The sequence below is a fragment of the Apostichopus japonicus genome, chromosome 9, assembly GCF_037975245.1.
Source record: "Apostichopus japonicus isolate 1M-3 chromosome 9, ASM3797524v1, whole genome shotgun sequence".
Classification (NCBI taxonomy): Eukaryota; Metazoa; Echinodermata; class Holothuroidea; order Aspidochirotida; family Stichopodidae; genus Apostichopus; species Apostichopus japonicus.
Window position 1 is genome coordinate 19505430 of NC_092569.1, and position 23297 is coordinate 19528726.

Here is a 23297-nt window from a genome sequence, read left to right on the forward strand (position 1 = left end):
TTTATATATATTTTATTTTTATTTTTATATAATATAAAATATTTTATATTTTATATTTTTTATATTTTATCTATTTTTTTAACACAGGCCGCAATAAAATGTGCCTCTAGCATAACACGTGTTATCATGTTATAACACAGATGCATATAAATGCGCAATATATTCAAGTCGAAAACGCTATTATAAGCAACTGTACAATTCGGTTCGGGTGATTTCAACCCCCCACACAATCCATGTCGTCTTAATACATGTCAATGGGTCCTCACGACAAGATATTTGAATAGGAACATGCTGACAAAAATAATCGTTCAGTCTGAGATTACTAAAAAAGAATCCGACCAACCGTCCGTCTGCTGCCCCCCACCCCTCACCCCCGCATATCAACCCTCACATAAAACCATTTCATCGTAACGGAACAGCTCAATATGACGTGCAATTAATAGAAAGCGTGACGCATGTACAGACACATCAAGAAGCATCATAATAATAACTATTATATTTGTAGTTATTCGTCATAAGATCCGGGTAATATTTTCCCCGTGTTTATACAATATATTGGAACAAACCATTATACTGTAGCTTTCAGAAACCATCTTTAATTACATGCAAATGACCCTAAAGGAAGGTCACAAGATGAAAAATTCCATTCTTGCCGGTGACAAATGCTCCTCCGTACTTTTATTTATTCCCGCTTTGCCAAAGTGTGCTTTACATCGATTTAGTTTGAATCAGTGTTTCATAGAGAATCAGCCAGAAAATATTATTTCATAATGTGGATCCCAAGAAAGCTACGATTTCTTGTACAAATTTGTTTCTTTGTCCTGTCAAGAAATATAATCTGTTTCCACGGAGAGGTGAGTACATTTTTTCCATTCTAATATTTCAGACTTTGTGGAATTTAATTTACTATAAAACTGTGATTATTATATAACTAATTTAACGGTAATTTTACCTATTTCAATAAATAAAATGTTAAATATCATTTTAAATATCCCAATTTATAAAATAGTACAAACATTTCCATCGGTTAGGTAGATTTTAAATCCCGTTAGTTTTTCTGTCTTTAGTTGGATTTTAACTTAAACAAATTTCAATAACTATTCTCAACAGGCTTGCTAAAAAGACTCAAAAGCAAACAAAAAACAAATGGGTTCTTAAATGTTAAACCACAGCTGTGTGTGTAGTTTTTATTAGTTGTCATCCCAAATAAAGGTCATACATTTCAAAACAGAATTCGTTTTTATTTGATTTCCAGAAATGAAGCTATATGTATGAAAAATACGTGATATTTAAAGTGATGTGAAAAGTGTAAAGTATTTTGTAATGACAGTTTTGCATATAGTTGTCATCTCTCAGTGTAGGCCATGCACGAGAAATCAATATTAATTTCATTTTTGAATGAAATTCCATAAGTTAAACCTAGTCGTGACAAATACATGGCATTTAAATTTCGTCCTCTTTGAATATACATTTGTAGGAACTTTTGCTCAGAAAACGTTCCTGATTATTCTAAACAAAAGTTTGTATAATAAAGAGACTGTAATATTTCACTCGCGTCACAGGCCGTCATTTAAAACAATGTATAGACAGTATTATATAATGTATTTGTCTCAATAGGTTTGTGTGTTTCTATATTGTTGTCATCTCCCAATAAAGGTCCACCTTGTTCAAAAGGGATTTAATTTTTTAGATCTATTTCAATTGATTTCCAGAAGTCAAATCTAAGTACAACAAAAAACATGGTATATAAACCTCGCTCTCGTTGGACAAGCAGTTGTACAATCTATCTCTCATAAAACAGCAAACTCAGTGCTGTTTGATATTCTCGAAAAATGAATTTCTATTCTTTCAAATTAACCGACTGTTCACTTGTCTTTATAAAGCTACATCATATATCTTTAGTTTCATTATAGTTCTTTTAAAAACAAGTTAAAGTATATTATTCAGCGTTGATTGTTGGATTTTGAAGTCAATTTAAAGATCTTTAATGATTTATCAAATCTGATTGCGATTGATCAAACAAAGACATCTGTCTAGAGCCTGCTGCTATTTTACATTAAGAGTAAATAACATCTCATCTCGTCCATTCTGAGAACTTTAAGTGCCTGTCATGTTACTATTGTTTCTAACCACACCAAACTCAGACGAAACTTGATTGAGTGAATCAAGTTCAAACGACTTTGACTTCAGTATTATCGTAGTTTATAATAAAAAAAATGTATTCAAAATGTTGCATTACTTTATAATTGAGGGCATACATTTTTTGAACCAGTTAGGATCAACTTTACAAAATTTCAAATTAAATGTCCCTGAACTATGTTGTATATATATTCAATATATATTCTAGACTACTATTAAAATGTCTAGGAATGACCCCAAAAAATTAAGAAAAAGATGGAGTCGAGAGGAATGTATAATGATCAAATTCTGAAAGTGAATGTAAATTAAGACAGTCATGACTATATTTCTCAAACAGATCAATCTAGGATACAATTATTTTATAAAAATTAAATCAAATCAAATCAAACAAATTCAATACTTTTATTTTTAAGATCTAAATTTGTTCAAATTTAGGTTCGGGCCAACTTTATTTAAACATTTACTCTGTTAATAGTTTTCGTTGAGTGCACAGTTTGTCTACTCAATAATTTTACTTGCATTTTCGTCACTTGAAATGCCTCATACAATTCCGTCAAACATCTGCAGCTTTAAGAATAACTTACATTGTCAATTCATTCTTCATTGTTACGATAAAGTAATCTACAAAATATTGAAATATTTTTCCCCTCCCCCCTAAAATGAAGAGAAGAAAAATAAGAAAGAGAGGCGGTAGCCTAAAAGCGATGTCGTAGATAAAACGGTTTTTAGTACAGTAACAAGATTGCTGATTCAATCTGTTGTAGACGCTATTTTCACATTGATAATGGTATATTTATCTTTAGACGATCTTTACCTTATTTCTAAATCCAACCGAACAAAAAACGCACGCTTAATGGTACTATGTATATAGCTATAAATTATAAGGTTAAGAACTATATATTATTTAGATTGTTGTCAATCAACTAACAGCGTTAAGAGAGTTTCTGTGTTAAGATTGTCAGAGTGTATCTTACGATAATTAATGCTTTATTCCCCCATCAAGGTAGTAGAACTCGGCTTAATTCATAGCTTCAAAACACAAATTTGAAGAGAAATCTGTCTAGCGGTTGCGTTTGCATTTGGTTAATGTATAAGGTAAACGAATCTTATCATCGGCAAATTTAAAAAGACAATGTAGAAACACTGTAATTCATATCTAGGTCTATTTTTAACAGTTCGAGATAATGAGTACAAGAGTTTATTTGTGTGTTGTAACGGTGTTCTTTAGATTGAAAAGTAAAACTTCATTGTATTGAAGTAACGTTTCCAATGGCTTATCAAAGGATATTCAAATCTTAGTTGAAAACGAATCGGCACTCTTAATTTTTCATTATTGAAATTTGGATAATTTTCTACAGTTATTAATCCTTGAGATCAATATAAGAACTTAATGTAAACTGTTAAACGCTGATCAGCATATAGAAAATTATATGTCTGAAGAACAGAAACTATGGTATATTGATAAACAAAATTCTCGTTAATTTTCGTGTACTTAGTTCAATGAAATACTTAAAGAAAAATTTAACCCATTCATTCACTGTCAAATATATAATTTTTTTTTTTCAAGAAGAAGAATAAAATAAACTCTCTCTGACTGGCCCTTCAACATTTTCGGTATATACACAAATCAACACAAATCATTCATTGTACTATTTTCTGAAAACAAAACTTAACAGATTTCTTTTTAATTGGTTTAATGATCTCAACGCATTTCAACATGCAACATTTTATGACTTTTACAACATTTATGACCGAACTCGATTCAAGCTCCTATACACTAACTTTACATCAATCCTCGCTGTTATTACTCAAGTAAAGTATATGAAAGTATTCGCCATTGCAGAAAATAGGCACAGACGACTCAATATCGTACATATACCCTCATATAGTTCACGACTGAATGTAAACTGTAAATAAATTAAGGACATTCAAGTCAAATTGAACATATTGGGGAAAATATGTTTACTTTATTTATCGCTGATAACATATGCATGATTCTTTTGATTCTCTTTTACTCAGAGTAATCAACAACTCTTCGTAGGAGCGACTGAAGGCAAAGTTCACAGTGAGTGTTTATTCATTTTCTATTAATTAACCTTTTTTTTCTATCTCCTGTTTATCGTACAATTTCTCATTGATTGATATTTTCATTTCTCATAACTCATGCCAAACATTTGTCACAGCAACATCCGTTAAAATTATTATGATCACTAACTCTCGTGTAATATGAGAAGGGATATATTTTCTGCTTATTACTTCCTTCAGTCACAAGCAAGTAAATACACTTTGAAAAAAGAAATAGAGATAGTTTTGCAAAAATCTTCGACACTATAGATTTGAACTTTGTACACAAATTGCATGATAAAGCCATTCCTTATTTGTCAACATATGGTACGGTACACGTTGTGAATTAGTAAAGGATGTGTTAAATATTTGTCGATGAATGCGCCCATTTTTTTATAGCCGTATTTTATCACTTTTGTATCACATTTGATTGCAAAACCTGTATATTATCTAAGCAACCTTGTGAAATTATCATTCAAGTTCATTATTGCGTAAATAAGTTGCAGTTTGTTTACCAAATATTAAGCTTTCATACATTTACGTCACATATGTTCCAAGATTATATTCTGTACAAAAGTAAGAAACCTGAAGTAAACTTTTCTTGGAAAGGAAGTGATTTCTGAATTGAGTTTAACGTTAAAAAGCAAATTATTAATAGATTATGTTTTTCAGAATATCCTTTCATTTTGTTATTGTTTTTTTTATAGTTTATCCGATACTAAAAACTTTGATTTTCATATCTTTCACTAACCTTGAATTTTACCGTTTAGTTGAAATTTGACCATTTATATTTTGTATAACGTTACTGCAACTATTTAGAGAAGTGTCTTTGAGACGAAATTTTCAGTAATTTGTGTTTCATTTATAACATATCACTGAATATCCAAGACTAGTGAAGGCATACCATGCTATCTTTTATTAGATCAATTGTAATATTATTTTGGAAAAAAAATTCTTACTATTGCATTCTTGCACTTGATGTGTTAAGCTAGCATTAAGTTGAGATGAAATACATGATTGTTTAATTAAACTTCTATATTTACATGATAACCTAATAATACATCTTGAAGACAACTGAGTTCTCATGATATCAGAGTCACCACTTGTTCTCCTTTTACAGACTATTTTTTCCTTTATCAACGTCAAGAATACCCAAGAGATTGTCACGAAGTGTTGCATCGGTGTTCATCTACAAGTTCCAGTGGTGTTTATCTCATTAAACCAGACGGCTATGCCGAACCTTTCGAAGTCTACTGTGATAACAGCGTAGATGATGGCGGATGGACGGTACGTAGTTCAAAATGTATTATGAATGTTGATGCCAAACATCAGCCGGATATTCAGCTAATTTCACCTAACTGAGCAAATTTGTATATTATTAGCTCTCATGTTCTCCTAATCCTTTAAATAATTTTATGATCATGTTTACTTTTTTATACTTTCTCCATAAAACTCATGTTAAGTTGATTACAATATACATTTCCTACTGAAATACAAAGAAATATGTACAATTTACCATGCTAGAACTCGTTTTATTTGTCATCCTTTCCATAATGTATCATAATTTGAATATGAAATACATCTTCGCTCCGGTTGTCAGCCTTTTAAGATCTTCAAATGGGATTGCTTCTGTAGTGGTTCACAATCAGCCTTGGATTTAAACTTTATGTCACAAAATAAAGGAAAAAGGGAAAAAAAGTTAATGAATGGTAAGCTTTAATAATAATTCTAATTTAACTCAGTATCTCCTATGAATTATGTTCAAATTATGTGTTCTGTTATGCAGATCATACAACGTCGGTTTGATGGATCGATAAATTTTAATCGCAGCTGGGAAGATTATCAGCTAGGATTTGGTTTTCTTTCGAGTGAATTGTGGATCGGTAATAAGAGGCTTTCATACTTAACCAATCAAAAGAGATATCAACTCCGTATTGACTTGACGACAACAAATGGTTCATCTTTTTATGTGACGTATGACAAATTCCGGATAAGCGATGTCTTCAGCAACTACAAGCTCGTCAAAGCAGAAATAACCAACAGAACAGTAGGTAAATATATAGAAAACCTTGCAGATACGTTTATTTATGTCTCAATTGAGTCTTATATGAGAAAATAAGGATGCAGGATTTCGAGGGATATGACGAGTTTCGAGATGACTAAAATGCTCACTATTAAGAAGTTTGGTGATACCTCTATCAATATTCCCATAAAGGTTTACTTCCATTTGCCTTACTTTCTACTAGACTGTGTCTGTTGTGTTGTATTTATGATTTTGTTTGTCAAATTTGGTTAACTTCTTGTCCAACTGTCTTGTTTAAAAGTGTCCTTAATTTTTCTTCGTTTCAGTTTGTCTCTGACGAAGATCCAGCTAGGATTGATAAGCCAGGCACTGTAACTTATTCAGTTTACGAAATTGTTTTCATCATAAGTTAAACTAAAGTCAAGTATCATATTAAGGTATTTTGGCAAAAGCTAGAACGATTTTTAAAGGCGGCAGTTCCTTCTTGCGTATTAATACTTTTATACAAAGTAGTTTCGTTGTGGAGTAGTAAAACTCAGACTCTTTTCTTTTCCGAAATTTATAGAAAATGTCAACCAAACACCAAACCAATGCTTGAAGTTCTAACCCTTTATTTAGTCAAATTAGTTATGTTTCGTTACAGAGTTCATGATATGAATAGCTAATTTTAAAGTATTTTTTTTTGACAGGCGGCACAGTTCCTTCTGACTGTAAAGAACTGTACAACAATGGCGAGAGAACAAGTGGCGTCTATGAAATCAAACCCACAATTTGGCCTGACTCTCCGTTTGAAGTTTACTGTAATATGTCTGACGGGGGAGGCTGGACGGTAAGTGTGACAGTTTTTCTTAAACCAGTTACCCGCAAGCTTTTAGGTAGACGACACACAAGTCATCCATGAATACCAAACCACGACCCACCAACGCCCAATCCCTCATAACGGACGTTCAAAATACATAAAAGCTAGTTTGGATTGTGAATATGATGTTCGATTTGATACAAGCTAGTTTAAACAACGTTGCCGTATGTAGAACACGGGATTAGGCTGCCCTTAAGGACGGAGAAAGTTGAATGCCTAATTTATTGCCACTAGGAGCGCATTCCCTAAGAGGAGGCATTCTCTATGTTGTGTTAGTACTTTCAGGAATTTATTATTAGAAACTTTACATATTGGTTGTTCTTTGGATGAGGGTTGATTTTTGTTGTTTCATTATATTAACGGGCAATAGTTATGGCATCAATATATAAAAATATTGGTGGTAAGAACCACTTCTAAATGACTGTAATGATGTAATACATGTATGTTCCTTAATAACTGAATATTTACTTTGATTGTTTTAGGTATTCCAGCGTCGCGTTGATGATTCACAAGACTTTTATCTTTATTGGGATGACTACAAGATTGGCTTTGGTAATCGAAGTCGGAACTTTTGGCTCGGAAATGAAAAGATATATAGCTTGACAAACCAAAGACAATATGAACTCCGGATCGACTTTGTTGACTACGGTGGTGCTCCTTACTACGCCAAATACGAGTTCTTTCGTATCAGTGACGAGAACGATAACTTCAGGCTAGATGTTGGAGATTATTCTGACGGAGATGCAGGTAGGTTAATATCTCCCGAATTATCAAACCTATCATGTTATTTTCGTCAGTTTAACATTATATATCATGTTTATTTTATAACGAAGTGTTTATTAAGAAGTATGTAGAACTATTTGTATGATATAATTCACTATCCAATCACTTACTAGTTTATACACAATGTTTTGTCTTTGCTGAAAATAACGAGATTAACTCGACGGCAGATCCTGGTGACTTACTGTGGTAATAGTTTGTTGGTCCAAGGAAAAAGCATATATCTATTAGGAAGGAATCTCTGGCCACATAGCTGGACCTTTGGACCTAAGAACACTCAAAATCAAGACACTTCAGTTAGTAACATATAAACCCGCCATATCATACAGTACCTAATTATGTCTATACTTCTTTGCATAACTTATATTTGACGAGATAGACCGAATACTAGCAGTAATTGTTAATGTAATTAGACATGTAATGTAACGACCAAATAGTTTTACAAATCCATTAATCAAAGGAAAATATGGAAATATCACAGGGTATGATGATTATGGACCCTACGCAAATCTTCACGCAAATGTACGCGCATATAATTTAATTTCACTGGGCTGGACTCCCGGGTAGCTCGTTTTAGAGAGTACGATAACAGATCTTGCACTTTGAGTTGGTTTAAGTGGTAGGCTAACAATTCTAGAAATGAACGATTCGTTTAAGTTGATCTTTATTGATTGATTTATTTACTCCTTCTTCTATCAAATTTATGTTAGCAGTAAGTGATGTAAGCAAAGATATCACATTTATTCATACCGCCAGCATGCTAGGTGAAAGTAACGATGATGAGATTATTCTCGTTCGAATACAAAACAACTGCAGTCGACATGCGTGCTCGCCTAGAATAGCTATACGTCATGAAATATCATTGTATTTATTATTATTATTATTATTATTTAGGTTTTACAGTCTTGTTCAGGGCTATGACCCTCTTTCACGACTTTACAACTTAACCCAACTTAACCCATTGGTAAGTTGTCATACCTACACACCAAAGTGTGCACAATGCAATCAACCTTTCTTGGGGCACCACAGTGCACCACAAACACGTGTCCCCCGGGGGACTTCCCATAGGGTGCAGCCACAAACCGGCGCACGCAACTATATTTAAAAGTTACCTCGCAAGTCCCCATTTATACACCTGGGCAGTGGCGTAGGAAGGTACTTTTGAGTGGGGGGCTGAAAACTGATGGCCGGCCTGGGGGAGGGGTCTAAGGGGAGGGGGTGTCCCCCTCCCCTTTGGAATTTTTTTGCATTTCCAGGTGGCCTCAGATGCAATTTGGTGCAATATAGCACACTTCAACACCCACTCCATTTTGTAAAGAATTTTGCATTTTCACCTGGCCTTAGATGCAATTTGGTGCTTCAAATGAGATTTTTTTCTCATTTGGAAATGAAAGAGGGGTTTTCTGACTTGCGGAGCGGGGGGGGGGCGGAACGATACTTCCGCCCCCATATTTTTCACGGGGGGGGGGGGCTGGCGCCCCCAGCCCCCCGGTTCCTACGCCCTTGCACCTGGGTGAAGAGAGGCAATTTAGATAAAGCGCTTTGCCTTAGAACACAACGCAATGAGCTGGCCAGGACTCGAACCTGTAATCATAAGATCAAAAGTCCACTGCCTTAACCACTTGACCACAACGCCCTCGTAAGTGATATAAAAAAAGGGGGTGCTTCAAGGAGCTCACAGCATAAATTAAATACATTCTAAACTATTATATATCAAAAAGTAAACCAAATACACCGTAGCCAGCGCTGTTGTAAAGGAAAGCCGGATCATTTGTAATGTTACACTGAAATAGAACTGTTGCGCATGACAATTGTCCTCTATTTCCAGTTTTTAAAAACTTATAGATAAAAATCAAATCAGATAAAAAGATGACAAAAAAAAAACATAAACAATTAGGACACATGAATGAACTTGGTTTAATTATGAATATTACCATGACAGTAGCGCATACCTCTACCATGTAGGATTTTTTGGTTTTTGTGATGTCGTCATGAAAGAAAATTCGTTACAAAAAACAAAACAAAAAGAAAACTAAACGCTTTCACAATATTAACAATAGTTCAGCAACATAATAAGTCAAACATAATATTTGATAACCCCTTTTCCTTCCCCCTTCCCTTTCTACATATTTTCGTTTTTAATAATCATAGATAATACACGAAGTTTAGTTTAACACACGTTAATCCAAACCACATATAATATGAAATATCGTAATTATTGGAATAACATTTTGCTAAGTATACTGAATCGATACAATGATTACATTTTTAAATTTCTTACTGTCTCTTCTCATTTTATTTTTATTCAACAGGTGATTCGCTGACCTACCATGATGACCAACCGTTCACTACACGAGACAACGATAACGATGACTATGACTATACTTTCTTTAGCTCTGAAAATAACAACATAGCCCGTTATTATGATGGTGCATGGTGGTACGGTTATTATTATTATTCATCTCTAAACAGTCCCTATGGGGGTTATTACTTTTATTGGGGTACCCTTCCAGTTTATAATTACATTAAATTTACAGAGATGAAAGTTCGCGCAATCGATGAAGAACCATGAAGACCCACAACGGAGTGTATGGAACTATAGCACAAGAACAGTTAACAACAGTTCAAATATATTGATGAATTGGCTCTATGTTTGTGTATCGCCATGACAATGATTTTATCATAAATTATGTTACAAAACATGCTGACTCCTTTTTTTCTCTTTTAGTTTAGTGTAAAATTAGACAGAATTTCCATTCCATGCAAATGATTGGTAACTATGCACTATGGTTTGTGAATTGCTTACAAAATGTGTCCCCCCCTAATGTTCTCAATGTTTCTACTTTTAAGTTCTGTTAATTTTTGAAACACAGAAATCAAAAGAGAGACAGTTGTTAGTTTAAAATAATAAACGAAAGGCCATTATATAAGCAAACATGGTGATACCTTTCAGAGCTTGTGGTTTGCAGAATTCTATCGAAATTAGACCATTGTGTCTTCTGTTCACCTTTCTGTTTAATGTATTTATATAACACCCCTCAAATCGTCACACGTTCATAGTAGTTATAAATACGCCTACTACTCTAACTCTAACATGTTTATAGTCGATTTTTTTTTAAATACACCTAACCCTAACATGTTTATATATGTTTTTAAATACGCCTACTCCTAACTTATTTATAGTAGTTATAACGTACACCTTACCCTTACATGTTTTTAAAAACACCTTAACCTAACATGTTTTAAAATACGCCTAACTCTAACATGTATAGATATGTTTTTAAATACGCCTACTCCTAAACTTATTTATAGTAGATATGAAATGCACCTTACCCTAGCATGTTCTTAAATATACCTTACCCTAACATGTTTTAAAATTCGCCTAACCCTAACCTGTTTATATATGTTTTTAAATACGCCTACTCCCAAACTTATTTATAGTAGATATGGAATGCACCTTACCCTATCATGTTCTTAAATACAGCTTACCCTAACATGTTTTTAAATACGCCTTACACTAACTTATTACTTTAATACTTTCAACTGAAACTTTCTAATCGGCGATATTTTTCTTAAGGTACAAAATGAATTTCTAGCTTACTTTATACGTAAAACATTTAACTTAATTGATAGACTATCTCACTGGGGAGGGAATTCACAACTTCCCGTTTGCTTTATTTTCTATGTTTTTCTTTCACCACTATTAAAGTCTCGAACAAATTCAATGGAGCGCCCCCTTTAAATATTGTTAATTACTCAAACCCGTATGGTGGCATAAGTGTTATATAGTGTAGTTCCTAACGCTCTAATCTCCAGAACAAGCGGCTGGTTTGAAGATAAGTCGAAGATAGAAACGGGAACACACACGCCCCTAGGAGGTGAAGTAGGCATCCGGCTCTTAAAAGATTCCAACCATTTTCTAGGTTGTAAATATGTAAATATAACCTTAAAGATGTGATATTAAATACATTTTTGCAACTAAAACAATACCAGGTGCGTATCCAGGGGGGGCGTTGGGGGCGCGCGCCCCCCGGGTAAGAAAAAGAGAAGAGAAAAAAAGAGAAGAAAAAAGGAAAAAGAGGGGAAAAAAGAGGAGGAGGAGAGGAAGGAAGGGAAAAGAAAAAGAAGAAAGAGAGAAAAAGGAGAAAAAGAGGGAGCAAAAGCAAAACGCGAAGACATCGGGAAGAGAAAGAAGAACAGTGACATCATTACAGCGCTGAAGGGTAGCCAGTGACGGATCAATGATTTCGTAAAAGTGTGACTCACCCTACCCCTTACACCGACAACTCCATTTTTTGACGTTGAACTTTCCATTTTCCTCTCTCACTAATGATCTATATATATACTATATATGGTCTATCATAACGCGTGTGTAGAATTGTGCTATGAAACCAACTGTGGCTGGTCTCGAACTCGACCGTGTCGTCGGGGAACATGACTCATTTTGGGATGGGGGCGACCGCCCGCCCGCCCCCCCCCCCATTTAGCATTTTTTTAAATGATATCGCTAAGTAATTTCAAAATAGAAAGTGCTTAGAGGCAACTTATAAGGCCTGGGAAGTGTCATTTCCAGCGATCTGGGAGACATTTTCGGCCAAAATTTGCTTGTACGCTTCGCGCCAACCTATGGTGGCGCTACGCTTAGATAATTTGCCTACAGGCTTCGCCCCTCCCTTGGCAAATTCCTCGCTACGCGCCTGTTCGAATTTGTAACGCAAACAGCAGATATCACATCATATCAGTGAGCATGAAAATGGCGTTCCAGGATGAAAAGCCTCAAAATTGTCCGACTTGCCTGAAAAAATAACCAAAAATTTTCGCGCGCGAAGCGCGCGTTCAACGTGTTCATGTCAATATCATATAAGCAAGCATTGGTTATTACATCGCATGCAATCATGTACCGTACGGTCCGTTCAAATGGCGCAGTATACCGCGGGATGCTAATGTAAACAACGACATGTCTCATGTAGATGTATAAAAAGCACCGAGGTCCAATTATGTCAAAACTCTCTTTTACATTAGTAATGGCGAATTAGGGCCTGCACCCCCGCCGCGCAGTGGCGGAGCGTCCATATGGTCAGGGGGGGGCGGATGCCCCCCTGACGGACTCAAATGGACTGCTGGCGCCTTTTTCAGCTCTTTACCACTTTTTACTTATCTAGATAATTGACTTTTTTTATTGCGCTCTTACCTACTTATTGACATTTGTCACATTTTGTTGGTGTAATTTGGCGATAACACCTTATTCTTCGTTTATCTGCAAATTAGCCAGGCCCGGAAAGGGTCATTTCCGGCGATCTAGGGAGTATCTTTACTAAAAAAATTTCTGTACGCTACGCGCCAACCAGTGGTGGCGCTCCGCTTAGATAGTGTCGAAAGCGCCCCTTCAGACCATTCTCGCCACTCCTGACCAATACCCCTAGCTCCGCCACTGCCGCCGCGCCTCCTACGCCTATGTGTGTAGTGTTCGGTTGAAGGAAATATCTGCTATTTTTTCATTTCCTTCAACCAAGTTTTATAATAGCCGTTATAACAGGTTTTAATATTTGTACAACAATAAATTAACTGTGTCTGAATTTTCGAAAATTTCTGACCAACAGTCTACATCACACTTCCCTCTCCTCGTGCAATTTTGACCGGTCTGTTAGGGGTTGAAGGAAGTTTTTTCTATATTGGTTGTCCATAGATGAAATTTTGTATAACATTATGGGTATGTTTTGAAGTGAGTTTATTCACGAGAAATGTGAATTTTCAAATTCTGAACAAATATGGGGCTTAAAACCTTGAAAAGTGGGGCTGACGGGTATTGTGGGCCGCGACGTAGAATCACCTACAAAAGCAAAGACCCACAGGAGATGCGATCAGGTCGAACATGATGTGTGCCGGGTTGACAATCTTCAAAAAGGTTATGGATGGAAAAAAAAACTATTAGGAAATACTTGGTTCTCAGGCAAAAAATGTACATCTGGTTGGTCATTTCAAGCCCGAGAAGTGCCGTTTCCGGTGATCTGGGGGGTTTCAAAACAAGAAATTTTCTTGTACGCTGCGCGCCAACCGATGGTGGCGCTCCGCTTAGATAGTAATTCGCGTCCCCCCGGGTTTGAAAATCCTGGATACGCGCCTGAATACGTACCAACATTCATCACGACTATAATAATTCCCCTGTCATAGTACGGTAACAACACATTAATTATTTACTGACGAAACATTGTAACACTTTATAAGATTGGTAACTTCTCAAATCTTGGTTACCGTATTCCTCCATCAACGATGATATTCCATTACAAAATGTCTTCATGACTAATCTCTTATACGTTTCTTTATACGTACCAACTCAATTAAATGGTTTCTCGAAATCCTCCCGAGGGTTTGCTTAAAAGATAAAGAAATGTTTAATTATGGCTTCACCTTTTCTTTTCTTTTAACCAAAGTTGCAGTTCAGATTATTCCATGCCCTATGGTATGAATATTGAATACAATTCACGACAAAGTATATTTATTGTATACTCTGGCAAATAGATCCCAGCCATCTAGAGAAATAGCATAAAAATGTACTTACATGGAAAAGACTCTTAATTAGTTTCACGACAGCATCCGGAGCTTTCTCTCCTGACACCTGTCTCCCAACACGATGCGACGACGATAGACCTAAGCACCCAGACAGTGGAAACAAAAATGTACTTTCACAAATTATCTGCTGCCCCACACACTAATAAATAAATGACTTTATACAAACGGCCCAGCTACTAGATTATTATCTCGTGGCTATTTCTGGTGAATAAAGTTACAATCATATGGAGCTTCTTTAAGATGTATCTCCTCTGTATGGAAACTAATTCGGAGTGACTTCCAAAATATCCCTAATTTCGCCTTCCGAAATAAGAAAGGAAAATTTAAATAACAATGCCGCACCCGCTTAAGCTGCTTATTTACGTGACCAATTCCGGTCATCAGGATATTTTGAGAACTGGTGTGTATAAAAAAGGTTTTACGCCAATACTCTACAGATTAAAAAGATGCAAACAAAGCATAACGTGGCGCTTAAATCCAGTCTTTTTATGAAATTTCTTTAGGGAAAACGAAATTAACCAAATACCTGAACATATCTAGTCGCGGTATCAATATATCCATTTGTTTTTAATCGCATGAATTACAGCCCATAAGAATACCCGTAACAATGTTAATATATATTATTTTAAATACGACTTACCTAGTAGTCGTTATATAAAATGCGCCTTACCCTAACAAGTTTTGTCAAATAGCCTTACCCGATCATGTGTTTAAAAATACCATAACATTTTTTCAGCGAATGTGTTTAATTAAGCATGAAGAAATACAACTTGTGTCCGCGATTTTTTCAAACTTGTTTATACGAACGTAGTATATATAAATCGTATATCGCATTCATTTAACTAATGAGATAGCTATACAGCCCTGTTGATGAGAATCTACAATGACATCTGGTCAGCATAAAAATGATTCCAAAATCATATTACTGTGCCTTGTACTCAAACTCAGTTTTAATCAACGACGTATACATATTATTTCAAAGGAGGTGCTTTGTTATTCTAATTTCTCTCGACTCGGGGACTTGTTCTAGATTTTGCGACGGGTGTCCTGGGCCCCGTTGAGGTGGTCTCAGTTTTACTCGACTGAATGCATCTGAATAATGCCCACACTGAGATTTACACCATCCTCTTCGACCAGGGTTCTACTAGCCAATGAGATGGGGTGGACATGGAGGCACACATCTGCCAACGATCGACGCTGAATGTTACAATATCTATTTTCTGTAATGGAAATGAGTTTTCAAATACCGAGTCTAAAACATTGAACCATTGATAACGTACTGATGAAACAACTGTACGGCTTTAATTATCTTTGACTTTATGACCCCATAACGTCATCGGGCTCAACCTACTTTATGTACAGGCAATAAACCTCACTCGATGATATCACGTCCATCGGCATTACTGTTTCCTAGCAAGTCAGTTTATTCGCAACAATCTGGCAATCCTTTGAACCCCACTGATTGCATGACTATTATGGGTATTTTACATTAATGAGTACTTGTGAAACGTTTAAAGTTTGATATCTCAATCATTGGTTTGAGAGTTTGTGCCCATTCTTATAGAATTCCCCAAAATGTTGTTATAAGTTTTGTTTTACCTTTGACCCTGTGACGTCATCACTGACAAAGTTACTACAAGACATCGCCAGGTACACATCCTACAGGTTCATCGGCTTTAGGTTAAGGAGAAGCAGACTGCCTGGTACACCTTTTTGTTCATACACACACACATAAAATCTCGCACACTCATCCCCAATGGCATATCAATTTTAGACGTCTATCTCCCAAATGGTAAATCCACCCCATTTGATGGCATCACACTAAGGAATCCCTCCTCCAATGTCCACCAGTTTCAGTTACAAGTTCTGCTACAACTTTTATTTAGCCACCTTCCAAAATCCCTTTTCCAACAAAATGGGATGAAGGCTCTGCCTGCATGGCTCATAATATAGATAGTCTACAATCCTGATCTCCCTCTTTTCCCACACCTCGCACCCCTTTCCTTCCCTTATGTTCCTCACGCTCTTCCCTCTCCCCTTTCAGTAAAAACTGTTTTCCCATTTCCCCCTCCCTTTCTCACGGTAGCCTATGTAAGTTGCTGAAGAATCAGAAACTGTCTATACATATAGTCAACCAGGGCAATATTGGCTGATTATACGACTGGAAGTCAAGAAACGTGCTATAGGCTGTAACTATATATTGTCGCTTGGCGATTGATGCACAGCGCCCCTATTCCATCAGCCAACGCTCGACATACAAAAACAGCTACATACGTACGTGCATGTAGCCTTTGTACAGCTGCATATGTTATTGCGATTTGCTTACCATAGTATCCTAACCCAATCACACCTCACGGACAGTAAAGATATGACAGAAACCGTTAACAGTAATTAAAATACTATTAAGAGTTAAATTGGGATCAGAATGGCCGCTCTAGCAAAACCATGGGAGAAAATGGGTCAGAACAACAGAGAGTGTTGTCAACAAGCTGGAAGCAGCATGTAACTGCCTAACCTCGAAATCCTTGGCTTACGTTAGCCTAACAACAACTCAATCAGGCCCAATACAAATATACTGTATCATTTGCTATGTTTAGCATAGGCTTATACTAAGTATCGTTTCCTAGGATTTAACTTTAAGTGATGCGTGAATGATTTAGTCACACTTCAGCCATAAGACTGACTGGTGGTAATTATTGTAGTGCGCATGCGCGCCACAATATTGGATACCAGCTGAACATACACTCTTCATAGCAATCTCAAATTCACAGCATGGCTACGCGAACAGTTAATTGTGCACACGTATATATAATCTGTTTTTACCTCCATGATATAATAGATCTCCTTGAGTAGCATACTTCTTCAAAACAATACGTAAAATTCTCTACTTTGGTTCGTTATTTTCGAATTGAACCATGGAGGTAAAAACTTACCTCCATGATTGAACAGACAGGTTACATTTAATCGCATTGGGGTTAACAACATCCTGCAAGAACGTTGCAAGCAACAAATGTTAACCGTTTTTATTCGCAACGAATCTGCGTCATCTGTAGTACTTCAGCTCTTGGAACATAGGCACTTGTAACGTTCTTATTGTGGTATGTCAGGTCCGAAACAGGCTTGATTCGTAATCAACAGCTTTAGTGGTAATGGTTTTAGTCATAATTTCTTCGTTTGTATTGCAGACGCATGCTGGCTAGAGTACTGTTTATTAACATTAAACAATATAACCTAGCTTTGGTCCACGTTAAAGGACCAAACGCTAAACTGGCTTCTTTGTGACCGAAAAAACTACAAAAGGGTTGCAGTAACAATTAAAGACTCCTCTATTGAATATCAACAACTGCTTACTTTACCTTCACCGCGCACTATGTGACATGTGTTTGTATACAAATACAGTTATTCTAGTAGTGCTTGTAATTGGTGGCCTTGTACTTTCTATTTGGTCTTATAGAAAAACAGTGTTGAAAGGAACAGCCGTAATATACTCAAAACTGGCCCAACGTTAGTAGGCCTAGGCCTATAGTTGTAGTATCTGCAGTATTCTAACTACAGTACACTGTACAGTAAGCTAGACATAACAGACTTCATTGGTTATCTTTTTGTTCAAAGAGTTTCAAATTGTTGTTGTTAGTTGATAAAGCCTTTCATGGCCTAGCCCCGCCCTATTTATGTGAACTGGTTCAGTGGTAAGTTCCTGTTAGAAACCTTCGATCAGGCTATATATACTAGCGAAAAAGAAGTATGTCACAGAGTCTAAGAGTAACAGAAAATTTCTCAGTTTTTATATAAACATCTTGCTCTTGAAAATTTAGGTCCAGACGTTTCAACGCTCTTCCTCCAAAGTTTCGTTCTAGTCAATCTCTTAACGTCTTTAAAAGTCTATTCAAAACACATTTATTCAAAACTGCTTTTAAACTCGATTTTGCGTAGTTTTTGTATGTTAAAAGTTTTATAAGTTTCAAAGATTCAACATTATTTTATTATTTGTATTATTCGTAGCAGTGACGAGAACGACAACGACAGGCTAGATATTGGAATGACAGAAATGGTATTTACTTCACGAATTATCAGTCCTTACCGTCAATGTTGCATCATATATTATGTTTATTGAAAAACAATGATAACAATAAATATATATATATTTATATTCTGTTTTGTCCGGGTGGAATATGAGCTTATTAAGAAATTGAATGTAGATTCTGGTAATTTGTACTTTAGTAATTTTCTGTGGATCTAGATAAGGAGATACCTGTTGTGCAAGAAGACCAATTTATACCTGTTACGAATATCTCTCCGGCCAAATATCTAGTAGACCATTGCACCTATCAAAAATTCAGGCTTTCAAAATTAAGTCACTTCAGTTAGTAACATAAAAACCCATCATATTATTCATAACCAAATTATTTATTTTATTCTTGGCAAAATGCACAAACAAAGTGAAAAGATTAGTAACCACACGCATTCGAAAGAAAGATGGAATATTCATAGTTATTTTGAATGCAATCAGACATGTAATTTGAGAGCCAATCATTTTACAAATCTCTTACCCAAAAGGAAGATACTGAAGTACCACAGTGCAGAATGATATGTACCATACGCAAATCATCACACACACGCATACGCATACGAACACCCAAAACCATGCGTGTGGTATACCGTACCTGTTCTTGCAGAGGAAAGCCGAATCGCTTGTAAGCAACTACTTACATGCTTGACTAGAAAAACGTCGTCTTAAAATATCATTGTATTGGAAGGATTAAACTTTTGTCATGTAAGAAAAGAGGGCGTAAAGGTGTCCACATCGTAAATTAAATATATTACAGACTATAACATGACAATGGGCATAGGCAAATATACCGTACCTGGTCTTGTACAGGAAAGCCGAAAGTGGAAATTTTTTTTCTACTCCCCGTTTTTAAAGAAACGTATAAATAAAATAAATAAAGGCTATATAAAACACAATATAGATCACAAACTAACCTGCTGAAAATGAGCACACATGAATGCACTTCCTTTAATTTACAACAGACCAGATCAAGTGTCTCTAACGTTACTTATGAATATTATTTTGTAAATAGCGTATACCTCGATCATGTAGGTAATTAACTACAGAATTAAACAATATTAGCAATAGTTCAGTAGCATAACAAAAGATACATATGTCTACATACAAACAGGAGTTGATAATCCCTTCCGATTTCTTGTATTTCCGTTTAGTAATGATAAAATAAATAACACAAACATTATTCTAACACATGTCAATTAACATTTGTAATAAAACCATTTTTTTATTGCGATGGTGCATGGTAGTGCATTAACCATTTTTGTTGTTCAGTGACGATAAGTAGTGTAATAGGTAGAAAAGTTAATCGATTTCCTATTCCTAATGAAAGTGTGCAGAAACGTCACGGCTGGATTGTAAAGTAAACCGGAGCTCTATGTTTGTTTTACAAACTCGTACGTCGGGTACACTCTCATATTTAGTGATATGATTGAGGAAACACGTGCAAACAGGATTGAGCTGTTTAAACCTTCCGTATATGTATCTATTATCACCAATAAAACGGAGTACGACATGATAGGCACTGGCATTGAATGTCAGATCGGTGCCCAGCAGGGGAAACATGCCAACGCATGCCATGTGTTCCATATGTACCATATCAATCATTATCCAAGGACCTCGATATTGTAACCCAATGGTCAAGCAATCCATCTCCTCCCCATGCACCCAGTAATACCTGACCATAACAATCGGCAATGTTTGACCTATACTTTTAGCTTCTCGAAGCATCTTAAATGGTTTCCTAAGATATCCGTAAACTGAAATAGACAGAACAATAGGATACATGTATACCTTGAGGTAGCACGTATTCGTTAAAGTCTTTCCTCAAACGTGTGGATGTTTTCAGAATCTATTTATTTCCGGAAACACGGTTACCTGGCATTTAATATATATACTAGCAAGACGGAAACTTCCTTATTGATTATCACAATATTTCACCAATCGGCCTTTTAACCTTCATGTATCCTGTTGGACACAGTCTTCAGCTTCTAAATCTCCCGGTATACTGATACCTTTGTTCAATATCTACTGACCAAGTAAAGGAAGTGAATTGATGACAAAAGCACCATAGGTGATTTTGCTTTAAGTCAGCAATGCTTTCAATTAAAATACATTTCATTAGTGTTGTCATTCATATTATAACCAACCATTCATAATAATGGACTGTTTCCTTGTCCGAGCAGTGCTTGTATCTTTCTTATGTACAGTGACGATCGGTTTCACTTTGGCAGACGGAACGGTGAGTTCAACATGTTATGCTACTTGTTGTATCGAAGACTTCTTAGTTTGTAAGATTTTACTTTCCATCTGTGTGGATATGAATACCTAGTTTAAACATTTGAAAAGCTTAGTGTTGTTTCTTTTATAAATATGAAGAACATGTTATCATACAACTATATTTGCCATGTAGTAGGCCTACAAAATGTTGTGATACGTAACACACATTTTCTACAGGCATATAAGTGGAAAAGGCAAAGATTGAATTTCATTGTATTTAAAACTATAAATTTAAGATATGGCTTCTAACATTTCATCAAGTCATTTTGAAGACGATAACAATGGAGGGAATAGCTGCCCTGGGGTCATTGAATCCGTTTTATATCAATTTAGGTGGTATGTGGTCATCGGCCCCAAATTCTTTTAATTTAGACGTCAAGTGGTCTGAGGCATATGCTATAATTGTAGTCTATATAAGAAGCTTATAACGCATTTTACTTATGAATACTTTGCAGAAGAAATCAAATTATTTCGATTTTTTGAATGAAATTCCAGAAGTTAAGCTAGGCGTTACAATTACATGGCATTTAAATTTAGTCCTCTTTGAATATACATTTGTAGAAACTATTGCTCAGAAAACTTTCTTGATTATTCTCAACAAAATTCTGTGTACTAAAAGAGACTGTAAAATTTTACTCGCGTCACAGGCTGTCACTTAGTACAATATACAGACAGTAGTTATATGTTTTCCTCTCAAAAAGTGTGTGTTGTTTCTTTATTGTAGCCACCTCCCAATAAAGGTCCAAACTGGTCAAAAAATTATTCAATTTGTAGATCTATTTCAATTGATTTCCAATTATCAATTTAAGTACAAAAGAAACATGGTATGTAAACCTCGCTCTAGTTGGACACGCATTTGTACAATTCTCTCTCAGAAAAAAGCAAACTCACTGCTTTTGGATATTCTCGAAAGTGAATTTATATTTTTTGGTTTGAAGAGACTGTTCACTCGGTCGGATAACAGGCTTTCGCAATAGCATGTATATTTAGCTTCTTTAGAGTTCTGTAACTTACAAGTAAATATATAGTATTTAGCGTCTATCGTTAGATTTGAAGTGTTTTTAAAGATCTTTCAATTATTTATCAAGTTTGATTGCGATTTGATCAAACATAGACATCTGTCTAGAGTTGCTACTTTAAATTAAGACTTTTATTTAAGTTTTGACATAATTTGAAGATTTTTTTTGTCGTAATCAAAACATTGTATTGATATATACATAATACGCGCGCATGTGTTCTTTCTGAAAAAAAAAACCCCTTCACATTAAAGGTTCCTGGTCCTATCTTGTATATATAATCCAAACTGACGTGATTTTTTCTGCAATTGACTACATCCTACAATTTGGTCTATTAAGACCACAAATGGACAAAGAACGTATTATTAAGAATTTCTAGGAATGACCAAAAGAGATAAAGAAGGAGTCGAGAGGGATGAGTAACGACAATTTTACGTTTATGGTGATAGCTTTGTTTCATAGTAAACACCCCGTTTAATGAGATTCTTTCTCATCAATTTAGATGATGGAGCAGAATATTATGTTTTCGAAACTTTTTTGATTTCTATTTTGCTGTTTTACAAGTGACTGAATTTAACACGAAAAAGTTGTCTTGAAAACGAAAGTTAGAGAATCAAATTAAATGCTTTATAGTACTCACTCGTTCATTGATGCAATACTCCTTCGCTTATTTGCACTTCAAGTTTGAGTCAACTTTATCTAATTATTTATTTCGTAAAATTCTTTTTGTTGAGTTCGCAGTGACATATTGTGTGTCGACTAATAATTTTACTCGAATAACCGTTACTTGATATCCCTCTATTTCATACAACTGTAAATTTAAGTATAACTTACATTGTTAAATCATTCTTCATTGCAACGGTAATATGTAACCTGCAAAATATGTAAACGTAACTTTATCACCAAAAAACTAAATTAAAGAGAGGAGGTGACTTGTTACCGGTTTACTTACATAAAGTGTGTCGTAGATAAAACGGTATTCAGTACCGTAACAAATCGCTGATTCAATCTGTTGGAGACACTATTTTCACATTGGTAATAATATTGTTATCTGCAGACGATCTTTACTTTCCCAAAATCCAACCGAAAAGAAACAATAGCTTAATAGTACTATTTAGCTACGTATTCTAAGGTAAAACACTATATATTAATTAGATATTTGTGAATCAATTAACAGCGTTGAAGTAGTTTCTGTGTTGATATTTTCATAGTGTTTTTAACGATAAATTAATGCTTAATTCCCCCATCAAGGCATTAGACCTCGGCTTTATTCATAACTTTAAAAAACAAAACTGAAAATGTGAAGAGAAAGACGTTCTAGCGGTTGCGTTTGGTTTATGTATAAGGTACACGGATACACGGAACACGGATTGGCAAATTTTAAAGACAATATAGAACAATTCCAGTATATATATATATATATATTTATATATATATATCGAGTGAATGCCAATGTATTGCATTGAAGTAACGTGTCCAATGTGTAATCAAAGGATATTCAAA

General features: G+C 35.2%; 1 protein-coding gene across 4 annotated transcripts in view; it reads left to right on the plus strand.

Moving 5' to 3' along the window:
- The first annotated feature begins 712 nt into the window (after positions 1-712).
- The window catches only part of LOC139973322 (fibrinogen C domain-containing protein 1-A-like), a 30674-nt gene continuing 8089 nt past the window's right edge, over positions 713-23297 (plus strand). The window contains exons 1-7 of one of the 4 annotated variants that reach the window (XM_071979928.1): positions 713-854; positions 4159-4204; positions 5324-5490; positions 5990-6254; positions 6916-7055; positions 7568-7832; positions 10178-10565. In XM_071979928.1, the coding sequence (XP_071836029.1) occupies positions 771-854; positions 4159-4204; positions 5324-5490; positions 5990-6254; positions 6916-7055; positions 7568-7832; positions 10178-10437 (1227 nt within the window). In that variant the 5' untranslated portion in view covers positions 713-770 and the 3' untranslated portion in view covers positions 10438-10565. Of the gene's footprint in view, positions 855-4158; positions 4205-5323; positions 5491-5989; positions 6255-6915; positions 7056-7567; positions 7833-10177; positions 10566-20461; positions 20741-23297 lie in introns of those variants that run through there. The other 3 variants (XM_071979927.1, XM_071979924.1, XM_071979926.1) reach the window with 3 other exon arrangements.